Source organism: Canis lupus, chromosome 2, assembly GCF_003254725.2.
Source record: "Canis lupus dingo isolate Sandy chromosome 2, ASM325472v2, whole genome shotgun sequence".
In the NCBI taxonomy this organism is placed as follows: domain Eukaryota; kingdom Metazoa; phylum Chordata; class Mammalia; order Carnivora; family Canidae; genus Canis; species Canis lupus.
Window position 1 is genome coordinate 57,835,195 of NC_064244.1, and position 15,097 is coordinate 57,850,291.

The 15,097-nt window shown below is 50.0% G+C and overlaps 1 protein-coding gene across 10 annotated transcripts in view; it reads right to left on the reverse strand.

Moving 5' to 3' along the window:
* NLRC5 (NLR family CARD domain containing 5) overlaps nt 1-15,097 on the reverse strand; it is a 79,557-nt gene that overhangs the window by 40,076 nt on the left and 24,384 nt on the right. For 8 of the 10 annotated variants that reach the window (XR_007407273.1, XR_007407271.1, XM_025447382.3 and 5 more), the window contains 11 exons: nt 14,959-15,018; nt 11,437-11,505; nt 8,542-10,213; nt 7,377-7,460; nt 7,147-7,230; nt 5,682-5,765; nt 5,470-5,559; nt 4,736-4,795; nt 3,212-3,277; nt 2,652-2,735; nt 527-610 (listed from right to left, as the gene is read on the reverse strand). Coding sequence is in view for 8 of the 10 variants with exons in the window: in XM_025447382.3 (XP_025303167.1) it covers nt 527-610; nt 2,652-2,735; nt 3,212-3,277; nt 4,736-4,795; nt 5,470-5,559; nt 5,682-5,765; nt 7,147-7,230; nt 7,377-7,460; nt 8,542-10,213; nt 11,437-11,505; nt 14,959-15,018 (2,437 nt within the window). In the remaining 2 variants the exon portion in view is untranslated. The remainder of the gene's footprint in view (nt 1-526; nt 611-2,651; nt 2,736-3,211; nt 3,278-4,735; nt 4,796-5,469; nt 5,560-5,681; nt 5,766-7,146; nt 7,231-7,376; nt 7,461-8,541; nt 10,214-11,436; nt 11,506-14,958; nt 15,019-15,097) is intronic. The other 2 variants (XM_035713630.2, XM_035713628.2) reach the window with 1 other exon arrangement.

The window sequence follows — 15,097 nt, forward strand, 5'->3', positions numbered from 1 at the left end:
TCCATTCTTGATGCTTAGACCTCAACACATCCCATCCAAACACCACCGCACCCAATACCATGTAACCCCACAGCACATCCAACAGCCTACTACCCTATCTTTCCATCCCACCACCTCAACAACCCACCCCTTTACCTCAGCATGGTACCCACACCCTAACAAGCCTCTTCCTACTCCAACACCCCAAAACCCATCCACCCAAGACCTAATGCAACACCCACGGCAACACCCCACCCCACCCCAGGGCTGTCACAAGGAACAGAAGCCATCGTAGCGCAAGGGACACGGTTTACAAATGCAAGTGGTTTCAGTAACTGGAACTAAGTAAGGCAGTGGCTCATGACAGAGGCAAAGTAAGTCATGCTCAAACCACTCCAACGTTGCTGTTGTAGGGAGAAAGTAGGCATGGAGCCTACTGGAGCAGCACTCTTTCTGGTGAGTGGGGGCATGAAGAGTGGGGTGGCAGGCCCAGCTGGGGCTCTCCAGGGCTCCCCCCTGTCACCCAATGGTGACACGGGCAACTCACTCTAGATTCCTGGTGATGTGCAGCTGGGATGCAGCTTCTGCCATCAGTCGACAGCCTTCATCATCCAGCTGGTTTCCTGAAAGGCTGAGACAGAGGGGCCTGATGTCCTGTGCTGCCAGGGTGGGGTCACCCCTCAGCCTCTGCACCCACAGAGTCCCTCCTTGACTTTAGCCAAAGGAATGCTCCAGTAAATGAGCCCTAATAACGATGGTGCTGCAAGGCTGTATACGATGTGTCCAGCACTGTCCCAGCTGTTTCTACCATTACCAGCTATTTAATCCTCATAAAGAACCCTATGGGGCAGATGATATTATTATCCTTATCTTACTGATGAGCAAACTGAGGTACAGAGCAGTTAAAACATCTCCTGAAAGGTGGACCTGGGATTTGAACCTAGTCCGTTGGATTTCAAGGCTCTACCCTAAGCTGCTCCTTTATGCTTCAACCTCCATAACTGCTTTTTGTGATAAACTCCATGATTAGAGGGGCATCAGATCTACCATGGGGATCAGGGAAGGTTTCCCTGATGTTTGAATTACCTGTTTGAAAAACTAGGAGCTCAATAGGTAAGTGGTGGGAGAGAGATGGGGGAGGGGTGTTCCTGGTACTGGGAACAACTCATTCAAAGGTCCTGTGGCATAGCACACTGGAGGAGCTGAAAGGGAGACAGTGTGTCAGGATCAAAGATTTCAGTGACAGGACAGGGTCAGGTGGGGCTTGGTGGGTTGGAGGCAGCATTTTGGATTACACAGGATTTTAGGATTTGGGCTTCATCATGAGCCGTGGGAAGGATTAAAGGGGTCAGGCAGCAGTGAAACGCAGTTCACTCTCTGCCAGCTGGAAGTGGCCAGCATGGAAGCAGGAAACCCTATGAGGAGGCTGATGGGGTCATCCAGGTGAGGAACGAGAGTGGTTTGGACTGGGGCAGTGGGTGAAAAGAAGGTGGTGTTGAGAGATATGTAAGGGATAGGCAGACTTGGGATGGGCTGGCTATAGGAAGAGGGTAAGGTTGCCGAGAGATGTCTGGCCTGTGTAGCCAGGCGGCTGATGGGGGATGAGAGCGCCAGCAGCAGGTGGCGGTGTGTGTGTGTGCGTGTGTGTGGCTCAGTGATGGCCAGGTGGATGGAAGCATATGTTTTGTAAAAACACCTTCTAATCCTGTCTTGGTTCTCCCAGTGGGACAATGTCAAGGTTCAAGCTTTGGTCACCAGGGCCCTCACACATTCATCTTTATCTTTCCCTAGGGTGGGGCCACTCACCTCAGAACACATTATGGCATTCCATCACTCCACCCTCACTCTCATTTGATTTCTGGGGATGGTCCTTACAGGGATTCCCCTCCTGATGACATGACAGGACCTCTACCAATAGCCAAGCCCTACTCTCACAGGAGTTGGGCATTAATGGAATCTCTCCAGCCCAAAAAGAAAAGGCAGTCTCATTCTACTCTGGGAGGAAGATAGAGGGAGGGGACCCTGAGGGCTGTGGTTTGGAAGACAGGTGTGATGAGATTTTTGCTCTGCAGGTCTCAATAACACTGGTTACAGGGGTGAGGCCACTGGGAGTCAAACTGTCTGAGCTGGAATCCTGGCGTGGACTCATCCTACCTGTGTGACCTTGAGCAAACTTACCTCTGTGTAACTTAATTCCCTCCTCTAAAGAGCTTGCATAGTAATATTACATCACAGGGTGGGAAGATTACATGAGAGTATATATGTAAAAATGCCTAATCCAGGGCAAGTGCTGAATAGTGGGAGCTGTCATGATGGTCTGAATGCCTCAAATTCTTTTTTTTTTTTTTAAGGTTTTATTTATTTATTCAGAGAGACACAAAGGGGGTGGCAGAAACATCAGAAACATAGGCAGAGGGAGAAGCAGGCTCCCCGTGGGGAGCCCGATGTGGGACTTGATCCCAGGACCCTGGGATCATGACCTGAGCAGAAGGCAGATGCTCAACCACTGAGCCGCCCAGGCATCCCTTCCTCAAATTCTTAATAAGGTAGCATGCCCTTCCTGACACCACCCTTCCCCCGACCCCCTCCCTGCCCCCGCCCCAGTGGATGCCCTTCAGATGCTGCCCTGCCCCCGACCCATTTCCCACTCCAGCACTTCCCATGACACTCACTTTACTTCCTCCAGGCGGGGACCTTCCCGGAGCTGGGCAATGAGCTCCTGCACATCATGAATTCCGAGCTGGCACTGCAGGAGCCTGGAGTGAAAGTGGAGGCAGAGGGGCTCAGGGCAAGAAGCCACACCACACCTCCTCCAGCCCCAAGGGCCTCTGCCAGGTGTGGGAGCCGGGGGAATCAGGAGGCAGGAGACCTGGGGTCTCACCCTGGCCCTGCCTCTCAGCAGATGTACAGTCATAGACAAGGCCCTTGAACCTCAGTTTCTTCCTCTATCAAATGGGAATAATACTGTGTACTTGGCAGGATTTTCAAAAGAATTGCAATGAAGTAATAGACATAAGATACTACAGTGCCTAGTATGTAGCAAGAGCCCATTAAATTATGGTGGTCATTGTTGTTGTTAAGACAGATGCCAGGATGGGTTATTCATGTCCTGTCTCTGCTCCATGCCTGTTTTTCCTTTTATTCTCCTTGCCCCTGTGGTACCTCTCCTGGGAAGGCACCCTTCCCTCATATCACATCCCTCCCCTTAATGCAATGGATCCCACAGAGGTACCTGAGTGCCAGGCTTCTGCTCTGAGCCTCTTTCCTCTGGATGGCATTTCCCTGTAGATCTGGTGCTCTGGCAAGAACAAATCCAACATTGGCCTTGTCTTAGAGCCCAGGGCCTGATGGGCCTTACCTTGGGTTCTAGGGGCCAAAGACCCACAGTGAATGAATAACAAAGATGGTTTTTTGGAGGTGCTAAATGTGCTATTCCCCAAAACAGCAAGAGCGAAAGGTTTGAGGGCAAATAGGCTTTATTCAAATTCTGACTCGTCATGTATAGCTGTGTGGCCTTGGGCAAGTCACTTCACCTATCTGAGCTCCCATTGTCTCTTTTCCAAAACAGGATGACAATATCTAACACAGGGTAGTTGAAGGATTGAATGAGACAATGTATGGGTCAAGCACCCAGCATAGGCACAAGATTGAAGATAAATAAAAAGAAGCTGCTATTTCTATGACGTGAAGCTCTCCACTTGCATATGTGCCACCTATGGTTCAGAAGGCTGGGAGCATGGACTGTGTATGGGTCCAGGCTGTGGGAGTCATGGCACCTCCAGGCTGTCTCCCACTAGGCCAGGGGAGGGTCAGGGGCTGCAGAGAAGCTGGAATGTTATTAGCTAGGTTTTCGCCAACCTCTAGATTGCTGCTATCAAACAGAACTTTCTGCAATGATAAGAATGTTTATATCTATGCCATCCACCGTGGGAGACACTAGTCCCCCATAGCCATTAAGTACTGAAATGCAGCTAATGTGACTGATAAATGTTAATTTTACTTAATTTTAATTAATATACATTTACTTAATTTTAATTAGTATACAGTATAGTCATCTGTGGCTGGTGGCTACCATATAGAGCATCATAGCTCTATACAGCTGGAGGGGGTCCTACTAGATCATCGTATGGGTGAGGAAACTGAAGCCTAGAGCAGGGAAAGGATTCTCCACAGACATACAACATCATCTGTCTATGAGTCTCAGCCAGGGAGAGGTGTGAGGACGTCCAGATGGAATGTTCTTTCATGGAAAGGCTGCTCCCCTTTTTTTGCCCAGGCAGGACTAGCCAAGCTGGAATCTGTGCATAGCTGGAGTAGCCAGCATCTGAGTGCCACCTGGATGTCAGCAGTGTATTAAGCACTTTCAGTGTATTAATTCATTTAATCCTCAGAGTAACTCTAAGATGTGGGTATTATCATTGCCTTCTCTTTTTTTTTTAGATGGAAAACTTTTCTGAAGCTTTCTCCACTTACTAACACCAGTCTAACACTATATTCATGCCTTCCCTAAGGGCCTGACTTGGTTTGAGACTTCTGGAGATGCTCTCTCATCACAAAGGCCAGATGTGGTCCAGATATGAAGCTAACGTCCTTTGCCAACTCTGAGAAGTAGATAATTTCTCAGCTCAGCCATAGCAAGAAGAATCCCTACATTCCAACTCTTCACAGCCTCTCTTGGCCACCTTACCCTGCCACTTCTTGAGTTCAGACTGCCCCTCAGAATGGGCCCAGGTCCACCCCCTCCCTAGGTTCTTACGCTCCAAGCTCTGCAGCAGTCTCTGTGGGCGGGGAAAGAAGAAAGATGAGGTCCGTCTCCCTGCAAGAGTCAGACACTGAGCTGTGAAACCGGTAGACTAGAAACCAGCACATCACCTGCTGCCTGCATCCCCCCCTTGCTGCCCAAACAGCCAAAGAAAGCTGATTTTGTAACTTACAGAGAAACAACTGACAGAAATGCCCCAAATCAGACATATAAAATTATGACTATGTCATTGCTCGATACATCTTGAATTTTAAAATTCAAGAAAACAATGTTTACAGGAAAGACTTTTAAAAATTAGGAAAGTAAAGAGTTTTTTGTGAGAGTTACAGTATTGTAGGACTAAGAGGCATGGCACTTAAACTGCTCAATCATCCAAACAGGTAACCTCAGTTCAGCACCATGGAGAGCGACACGCGCCAATTCTTCCTTGGACTAAGCCTGCGCTTCCAGATGCAGTTGACTCATTCCTTCAACCATCTGCCCATCTATCCATCCATCCATCCAGTCTATTCATTCACTACATAATGAGTATATATAACTTCATTCTACTCATTCACGAGTACCAAGTGCCAGGCCCGAGATAGGCTCTGGAGATACCGATGTGAATAAAGCAAATTCAGGCACACATACGTAGCTACTGCAGACAAGGTGCTCCATTTTCTACCCCCTACTTTCCTCTTCCCTTTTCTCAAGCCTCTGAAGGCCCATATTCCACTCCTTCTGCTCACCTGACCTGTAGCATCTTGACAGTAGGGCATGTGACCGCCACCTTTGTCAAGCAGAGTAAGGTTGACACGGAGACATTGCTGCGGCTCAGGCTGCAAGATTGTGGCAAGGATATTAGGATTGAATCCTATATCCCATGGGCACCAGACTTTCTTTGCTCCTCAAGGAAGAAGGGAGATCCAGGCAGGGGTTTGGGGGTGGAAAACTTGCTTACTCAAGCTTCTGGAGCCGTGGCAAAGAAGGAAGTACTTCCACGATATTCAGCACGGCCCTATCCTTCAGCTGGTTGTCCTGGAAGCTGCAGAGAGATCAAGGCCCAGTCCCTTGGGAGCCCCAGTTGGCAGGTGACACAGCAGCCCTCATGGAGTAGACACAACTCATAGGCCTACAATGTGTTGGTGACTTGCTCCACAGTATCTAATAGGCCCAGCTAGGAGGAGAGGCCTTCTGTTGGCCTCACTTCTGTACCTATTCAGCTCCAATGGGGAGTTCCTGCCTAGTGGCCCAAGAGATCCATAGGATGGGGTGTGAAGGCCTCATGAAGTAGAATGAGGACATCCAACACACTGCTCTCAGGGTTATGTTTGGGATGTGCCTGAGGCTGGAGTTATCACAGTCTCTTGGCTCCCAGATTCTAGACTGGGATATAGGAGATGCTGCTTCCAGCCCCAGCTCTGGCCTCGACTCACCCAGAAACCCAGGCTAAGCACATTCTTTCTGACCTCACATACCCCATCTGTCAAATGGGGTCCACAACCCAGCCTTGTCTGAGTTCCTAGCTGGAGGGACAGAAGAAGGGTGAGGATACCTTTGTGCATGATTTCTCTGGCTAGTGCAAAGGTTTGGAAGTATGAATTTGTTGACACTCCCCCACCCCGATTATTGAGAGTGACATAGTCTTTTCTCCTATCACCCGATGATCCCACAGAAAGGCACCCAGCTGAAGAAAATAGGAGCTGTGGTCCAACTAACACTCCACTCAACAAGCGGGATGACCTAGTGCCAGGCTGCATCTCTCTGGACAGAGTGCTTTTTTCTAAATCTCATAAAGATGCCATATAAGCTAGTGGTGGTTCTGCCAATAAGCTGTGGAGAAGGCTCCTTGGCCCCACCCCTCCTACTGGCTACTCATTACAAACACCAGCAGGAGTATATTTGTGCACATGTGCTTAGTTCGTATGTACTTGCATCTAAATGTGTATGTGGATCTAAGTGTGCAAGCATGCGCACACACCTACGAATGTGCATATGAGGGGAGCATATGTTCAAGTGAGGGGTGAGTGCAAGTGTGTACACATACATGCATGAATATGAAGGAATGTGTGTGTTTCATGTATGTATGTGTACACATCATGGCTGACACCTGCCTACACTGTCATCCCTTCTCTCAGGGTCACAGAAAGAGGGGAGGGTCCCTCAAAACTCAAGGTCTTTCAAGACGGCCCAAAATATTAGATGAAGGAAGCAGTGCTAGGGTCTTTGTAAGCCTGGTATTTAGATCCAGCCCCACGCAGTTCTTGGACCAATGCCTCCCCTCTCTGGGTCTGACTGAAAAATAACTTGTCAGATTCAATAGAATATGTAGAACTCATTATAGGCTCTGGGTCGGGGTGGGGGTCCCAGGGACCTGGGAAGTGACTTGTTCCCCTAACCAGCAGGTCTTCCTGGAGATCACTCACCTGATCTCTTCCAGCTGTGGACAGAGGCGCAAAGCCTGCATCAGGTGGCTGATGCCTCGGGCAGTGATCTTACATCCTGCTAACCTGCAGGGTAAGCAAAGAGGGTGGGAAAAACAGGGGTGGGAAAGGAGGTAAGGGCAGGAATCTGCCCTGTGCAGGGTCAAAGGGAAAGGGGAGAATTCTCGGCGTTCCTGGTTGAGGATCCCTCTTAGATCCAAGCCCTGGCTCACCCGAGCTTCTTCAGGCTCTCCATTGTTGGCAGGCTCTTGGAGAGGGCTTCTGCAAAGGCATCCCCACATTTCCTGCTCTTAAAGCTGCCACAGGAAGAGGCAAGGTAGCAGAGGTTCAATGCTGAGCAGGGCTTAAAAGCCACCACCCACCCCTTCCTCTGACAGATGGAACTGAATAGTTATGTTAACAGCAGTGGTAGCTGTCATTTATAGTACTAACAAATCCATATTATGGCAGAGACTGTAAATGTCCATTGAAACCCATTTTCCACTGATAGAGCTCTAACTGGGAACACAGTTTCCCAGTCACAGATGGCACTTTCAGCCTCCCTTGCAGCTCAGAGTGGCTACACAGCTACCTTCTCACCACTGGAATGTGAGCGGAAGGGATGTGCCCTATCTCCATGGTTGTGTGGGCTTTAATACATTGGGTGAGTCTAATGCACGCTCCCCTTCCCTTCCCTTCAAGCAGAGCATGGATATGCCCATGACCCAGCTTTGACCATGCAGATCCAAATGCCGAAGGAGATGATGGAGCACCAGTGGAAGGGACCTGGGTCCCTGAATGACCACATGAAGCTGAGCCATCTCAGAGACCCGGACCACTTACTTCTGAGTGCTTCATGACAGTGAAACAAAATTCAACATTATTTAATCCACTGTATTTGCAAGGGTGTTCTCTGTTACTGAGCCTCACCTTTTCTCTAGCTACTACTACACATACTGAGCCATCACTGTGTGCCAGGCACTTGCTACAGAGGGTTTTCCCTGCATTCTCTTATTTGGTTCTCACAATAAGCTCATGCCATCAGTATTATTACTGATTCATTTTCGGGATGAAGAAACTCAGGCTGAGAAGTAACCTGCCCAAAGTCAAACCACTTCCAATGTCAGAGGCTCCGTCCCATGGCTGAGAGGGAGAAGGAGACTTGAAAGGCCCAGCAACCACAATAATAAAGTCCAGTTGAGAGCCAACTAGATCCTAAGGTCTTGGGAGGCATGGAGCTTCCCAACTGGGTCTCAGGCTGGGGGCAGTTCCAACTGTTTGCTCTGATGTCCAAGATTCTCACCCAGCCTCCCTCAGCAAGGGTCTGACTGACTCCACTCTTCCAAAGCCCACTTCCCTCCCAGATCCTCCCCAGTTCTTCCCTGACCCTATTCTCACCTGAGATTCTCTATCTGCTTACAGCCTGCCAGGGCCTCGGGGCAGTGGGGCTCCAGGGGGCAGCCCTCAAAATCCAGGTGGATGGAGGCATTCCTGTGCCTCAAGATGTTGGTCAGGGCAGACAGGTCCGTATAGGTCAGTGGGAAATTGTGGAAGGACAGGTGACTGGGGAGACTTTGGGCCATGAGGCTGGCCAGCTCAGGCTCCTGGGTCTCACCCACACAGTGACAGAGTGCTACAACCTTGGGTCCTGTGAGCCTGCGAATGGCCAACTTCCTCAAAGCCAGCATCACTGCAGCCTGCTTGTCACTCACCCACATCTCATCCTGCTGGGCCACATGGCTAAGGAAGGGTCGGCAGGCACAGGATGCCAGCCCTGCCAGGAAGGTGGGGAGGTGGTCTAAGAGGCCTAGTCTAGCTTTGGTCCGTAGCACCCAGCGAGAATTGAGGGTGACATGGCGGGCAAGTACATTTTTGTCCACCTTGGGGCTGGCCATCAGGTACAAGGCGGCAAAAAACTCTTGTAGGCTGAGGTGGGTGAAGGCATAGCCTATACCCTGGTGCCCAGGGCCTGTGCAGATGCAGAAGGAGGTCAACAAGCCGAGGGCTGCCCCAAAAGCCACCATGGGTGGAGAGATGTCGCCTACAGAGAAGATAACCTTCCCAGTCTCCAGGCCCCTCAGAGCCATCTCACTGAGGCCCAGCAGAGACTCGGGAGGCAGGTACCCACGGGGGCTGAGAGTGGACACCATCTGTACATAGTTCTGAGTCACGGTGGGCAGGAGGGCTGCAGACTGGCCTGGAGAGTTGCCTGGGAGCAGATGGTGGAGGCAGAGGCAGGTGACTTGGCACAGTGCAGGCACCGCACACATGCTCTGGAGATGCCTGTTTTCTCGCAGCTCTGCTAGGGCTGCTTCCTGCCACTCTTGGTCACTGAAGAAGCGGCCCACATACTCCTCCACCCGTGGCCTGTCAAAGCCCCACATGTGGACCGTGGCTGCCTCTGTGGGCAGGCAGTCGGGCAGCTTCCCTGGACGGGAGGTGGCCAAAACCCAGCAGCCAGGCAGGATGGTCCCCCGGCAGAGCCCGGAGAAGAGGGCAAGGGCCGGACTTGGGGCCTCGGGGCCTTCAGGCTCCGTGCTGGAATGCGAGTGGAGGGCCTGGTCCAGCCCATCAAAGATCAGCAGGACTCCTCCAGCATGCTCCTCCAGGTACTGGAAGACCGAGTCGGGGCCCGCCTCGGGGCTCAGGTACAGGTCAAACAGCAGCTGGGGCAGCGTCACGGAACTGGTGATCAGATTGAGCTGACGGAATTCAAACAGGAACAGAGCCTGGAAGCGGTCAAGCTGGCCAGCAGCCCACCTCTGGCAGAGCCGGTGGGCCAGCGTGGTCTTGCCCATGCCTGCCTTCCCCAGGAGCACCGTCACCCTCGGGCCCTTGTCGGCCCTGGTGCTGAAGAGGTCCCGGATGCTCACGTCCGTGTCATCTTCTGCCTTGGGGTCCCCCACTACAGCCCCGTCCTGAGCACTGAAGGGGGCCGTGGTCCGGCTCCACTGCAGGATTGGGGGGATGTAGGCCTGGTGGAAGGCAAGGGGTTGCCCCGGCCCGGGAATCCTGCTGTAGCGCTGCTGGGCAGAAGTCCTCAGCAACTTCAGGTACCTCCTGGCCAACTCTGCAGGGGGCAGGGAGAGGCATGAGGGCGGAGGGCTCCCACTCCCAGGTCCCCTCACCCCAGGATTGGTTGTTGGGAGCTTGTGGCCTCAGCCGTGTGTGTAAGGGGTGGTGGGGACTGGCAAGAGCACACAGGGACTCTTGCGCCAACCAGATTCTTAGGGGCCATTGAAATGGGGGAAGTCTGGCTAGGGGAGTGTAGATTATGGCTCTGTTTGTTTTGCAACAATATAGGTGGTATAAAGTTGTCGGTGAGATGGATGGCTGCGGAGGGGAAGTGGGGTGCTTCCTTTGCAACATCCTAGAACAAACTCTTACTGTGTATCTGAGTAGCCTGTTTGCCTGTCCAATATTTCAGGTTTGCAGCGCCCAGGGGTGAGTGCTAACAACCTGTAGGCCTAGGCACTGACCAGTCATAACCAGAGCTGGGCCCTTATGGTGCCAGGTATTGACTTTTTTTTTTCTTTTTTAAGATTTTATTTATTTACTCATGAGGGACAGAGAGAGAGAGAGAGAGAGAGAGAGAGAGGCAGAGACACAGGCAGAGGGAGAAGCAGGCTCCATGCAGGGAGACTGACGTGGGACTCAATCCCGGGACTCCAGGATCAGGCCCCAGGCTGAAGGTGGCGCTAAACCACTGAGCCACCTGGGCTACCCCAGGCATTGACTTTTTAATTGCTGGGATCACTTGGGTGGTCCAGGGGAAGAACCAGGGCTTCTGTCAGGGGATGCTGGGGACAACTGGTAGGGAATGAGAGAAGTTCTATCTTTTTGACTCCCTCTGGCCTGCAGCCCTCAGCAGCCCCCATGCCTTGTGGTGAGCAGGGTTCTCCTTGGTATCCTGCCCATCTCTAACCCAGTCAATGAGGGCCCAGGTCTGAGGTCATATTGATCACCTCCTTCAGGTTCTCAGTCCTGCAGGCATGGGGTAGGGGAGTGTCCTGGTAAAGCCCAGATGATGAAGCTGCAATCTGCTGGGATGCCTCAAGCTCCCTCAGCTGTGCCACCTCTGGAGAAGGCCCTGCGGCCTCTTAGTGGGGAGGCCCTCTTTGCCAGACTCAGCCCTATCTTCTGCCCACCCAGGACCTCCAGTCATCTCTGCTGCACCTAAGACAAGAGGTGCTAGGTTCATGGAGGCTTGTTAGCAGGGCACAGAGTCCAGGATCTGGGTCCTGGCCCCAATGCAATCTAGAGGTCTGGGTCCTTCCCTACCTTAGTACCTACCGAGCTGATGATTCTTGCACTGCTTCAGGCGGGGTGAGGACCCACAGCTCTGATGAGGCCGCTTCAGACCTGGAAAGAATGAAGGAAGAGTAAGGGGTGAAGTTTGGGGACTTGGGCTGAGGGGGTATCAAGCACCTTTGGGGAGCTCCAGTCCACAAGTAGGCAGTAGACAGACAAGTGTCTCTGCATCCAGGGACTGAATGAGGGCAGGCAGTGGGCAAAGGCTGCATCAACACCAGCTTCTGTTTGCAGAAGTGGGTCCTACCCTGGGTGAGAAGCCTGCAGCTTCTGGGATGGGGATCTCCCAGTCTAGGATGTAGGAAGCTGGGCCCACAGCCAGCAGCCTCAGAAACACTCAGGCCTGAGCACTGAATGGTGTGGGAAAGAGCCAGGTCTGTCAAGGCCACTGCTGGTTAGAAAAGCAGAGTTTCCAATGGGCTTGGTCAGGCCTTGCCTCCCTGTTGTGCCAGTGTGTTTTAGTTCCTATCTCCCACATTTCCTACTTCCTTTACTGGTTTCTTGAATTCTTGTCTGGTTGTGTATTGTCAAGAGTCACTTTAATGCCTTTCTGAAGAGGTTGGGAAAGGAAGACAGAAAGAAGGGAAACAAGAAGGAAGGGGAGAGAGGACAGAGGGGAGGAGGAAAGGCAAGAGGATTTAGGGAGGAATTTGAAGAAGTAAAATGGGATATTCCTAAAGCTAGGCATCAGCGACCAATCAGAGCAGCCCTGAGCAGGCCTTGCACTGCCTCGTTGGCTTCTTAGGTGCTGGGTTGCAGGGAGACTCGGGGATCCTAGAGAGGGACTGGAACCAGTTTAGGAGTATTTTAACATTCTGTCAAGTCTATTAATAAGGGACTCACTGTCCAAATATCAATTAGGCCTGGTCACAGCCATGTGATAATTATGCCAGCTCAATGATATGGACCAGAAGGGACAGGGACCAAGATTAAGTAGTTTTGATCTCCTGAGGATCTGAGATTGTGGGGTGGATGATTCCTGTCAAAGCCTGTTGATGTTATTGCCATAAAAAGCCCATACTTCTACAGGAATAAAGGTTCTGAATGTACAACAAATGTCAGATGCAATGGTGAAAGACAGAAAGCTTTCTCTTTAAGATCAAGGATGGCTGCTTTCACCACTTCTATTCAACATAGCACTGGAAGTCCTAGCCAGAGCAATTGAGCAAGAAAAAGGAATAAAAGGTATCCACATTGGAAAGGAAGAAGAAAAATCTTTTTGCAGATGACAGGGTTATCTGTTATATGTAGAAAACCTTAAAAATTCCACAAAAAAGTTTTTCAGAACTAATAAATGAATTCAGCAAAGTAGCAGGATACAAAGTCAACCTGCATAAATGAGCTGCATTTCTACACACCATGAATACCTAAAAGGGAAATTAAGAAAACCATTCCATTTATGAAAGCATTGAAAGAATGAAATGCTTAAACATTAACCAAGAAGGTAGAAAACATGTACGATGAAAGCTACAACACATTGTTGAAAGAAATTAAAGAAGGTGCAAATAAATGGAAATGCATCCCAGGCACAAGGCCTGGAAGCCTTTATATTGTTAAGATGACAGTCTTACCCCAAATGATCTACAGATTCAACACAATTCCCACCAAATCCCAATGACCTGTTTTGCAGAAATGGGAAAACCAATCCTAAAATTCATATGGAATCCCCCCGGGACCCCAAAGAACCAAAATACTCTTAATGGGGAATGGACAATCTTCTCAAAAAATGGTACTGGGAAAACTGGACATCCACACACAAGAGAATGAAGTTGGACTCTTATCTAATATCACATAAAAAAACTAACTCAAAATGGATCAAGGACCTAGATATAAGACCCCAAGCTATAAAACTTTTAGAAGAAAACATGGCAAAAGCTTCAGTACATTGGATTTGGTAATTATTTCTTGGATATGGCACCAAGGCACAGGTACACAAGAAAAAACAGACAAAATGGGCTTCATGAAAGTGAAAAACATATTATGCATCAAAAGACACTATCTAGGAGTAAAAAAGAGAACCTAAAGAATGAGAGATATCTGCAAAACATATATCTGAAAAGGGGTTAATATCTAGAATATGTAGAGAACCCCTAAACTTAACAACAGCAAAACAAACAAGATGATTTGAAAAATGGACAAAGAACTTAAAGAGACATATCTCCAAAGAAGGCATAAGAATATCCAATGAGTACATGAAATGTGCTCAGCACCACCAATCATTGGCGAAACACAAATCAAAATTAGAGTGAGACCAATATCACCACACACCCATCACGATAGCTACTATTAAAAAAAGCAAACAGAAAACAAGTGTTGGCGAGGATGTGGAGTGTTTGCAACCCTCATGTGCTGTTGGTGGGAATGTAAAATGGCATTGCAGATGTGAAAACAGTATGGAAGTGCCTCAAGAAATTAAAGATCAAATTACCAAATGACCCTGGATTCCAAAGATATACTCAAAAAGAACTGAAAGCAGGATTTTGAAGAAATATTTGTTCACTGATGGTCACAGCAGCATTATACACGATAATGAATAAGCAATCCAAGTATTTATCAATGGGTGGATGGATAAGCCAAGGGTGGTGTACACAGATAATGGAATGTTCATCAGCCTTCAAAAGGAAGGAAATTCTGACACCTGCTACAACATGGAGGCACCTGAAGGACATGATGCTGAGTGAAATGAGCCAGTCACAAAATGATTCCACTTATAGAAAGTAGTCAAAATCATAAAGAAAGAAAGAAAGTAAAATGCTGGTTCCCAGGGGCTCAGGGAGAGGAGACTGGGAAGTTACTGTTTAATCGGGACAGAGTTTCAGTTTTCCAAGACAAAAAGGGTTCTGGAGATGGATAGTGGTGACGGCCACACAAAAGAGTGGATTTAATACCACTGAACCGTATACTTAAAACCAGTGAAGACAGAAGTTCCATGGTATGTGTATTTTGCCACAAGAAAAAGAAAAAGAAACAGAGATTCGGAGAATAGAGTGTGGCCTGTGAATCAAGAGGTGGTCACCATTTGATCACTGACCTCTTGTTGTTCCTTCAGAAAATCAGTAAGAGGTGGCCAGGGTGTGGAGGCAGTCTGTGGGTCAGTATTGGACCCCAGAGCACCTGAATGATGAAGGGCTTGAGTCGGTGGGTTTGGGGGATGAGGCCTGGGGCCTGGGGACAGGATGAGAACCCGCTTCCCCTAGTGCAAGAGGACAGGATCCTGGCATTGCCCAAGGGCTGACAACTTCCCACTCTCTCAGGAAGCTCCAGCTCCGACCTCTGGGAACAGGTATCGGGGCAGGCCAAAGCCTTTAGATGTTCAGAGGGGTAGGAGGTATGGCTAGGAGCCATGGGGTGGGAGGCAGGGAAATGTGCAGATGTGCTTGGGGATGAGGAGGCTGGTTGAAGGGGGATGACTGTGCCTAGCCACCATCAGCCTCCTCCCAGCTCGACGCGGGGACTGAGTGTGCCCACCTCCCACACCTCCTCATTCACAACCCCGGGCCTCACCGTGGTGGAGCTGAGAGGCAGGTTGGCTTTCTTCACCAGCCCCCAGCTGGCTGGGGAACCCTGAAAGAGAGGGGGAAATGTAGCATGCTATGGGGATGTGGCAGGCTGCCCTGGGACCAGCTCTGGCCCGGTGTCTGGC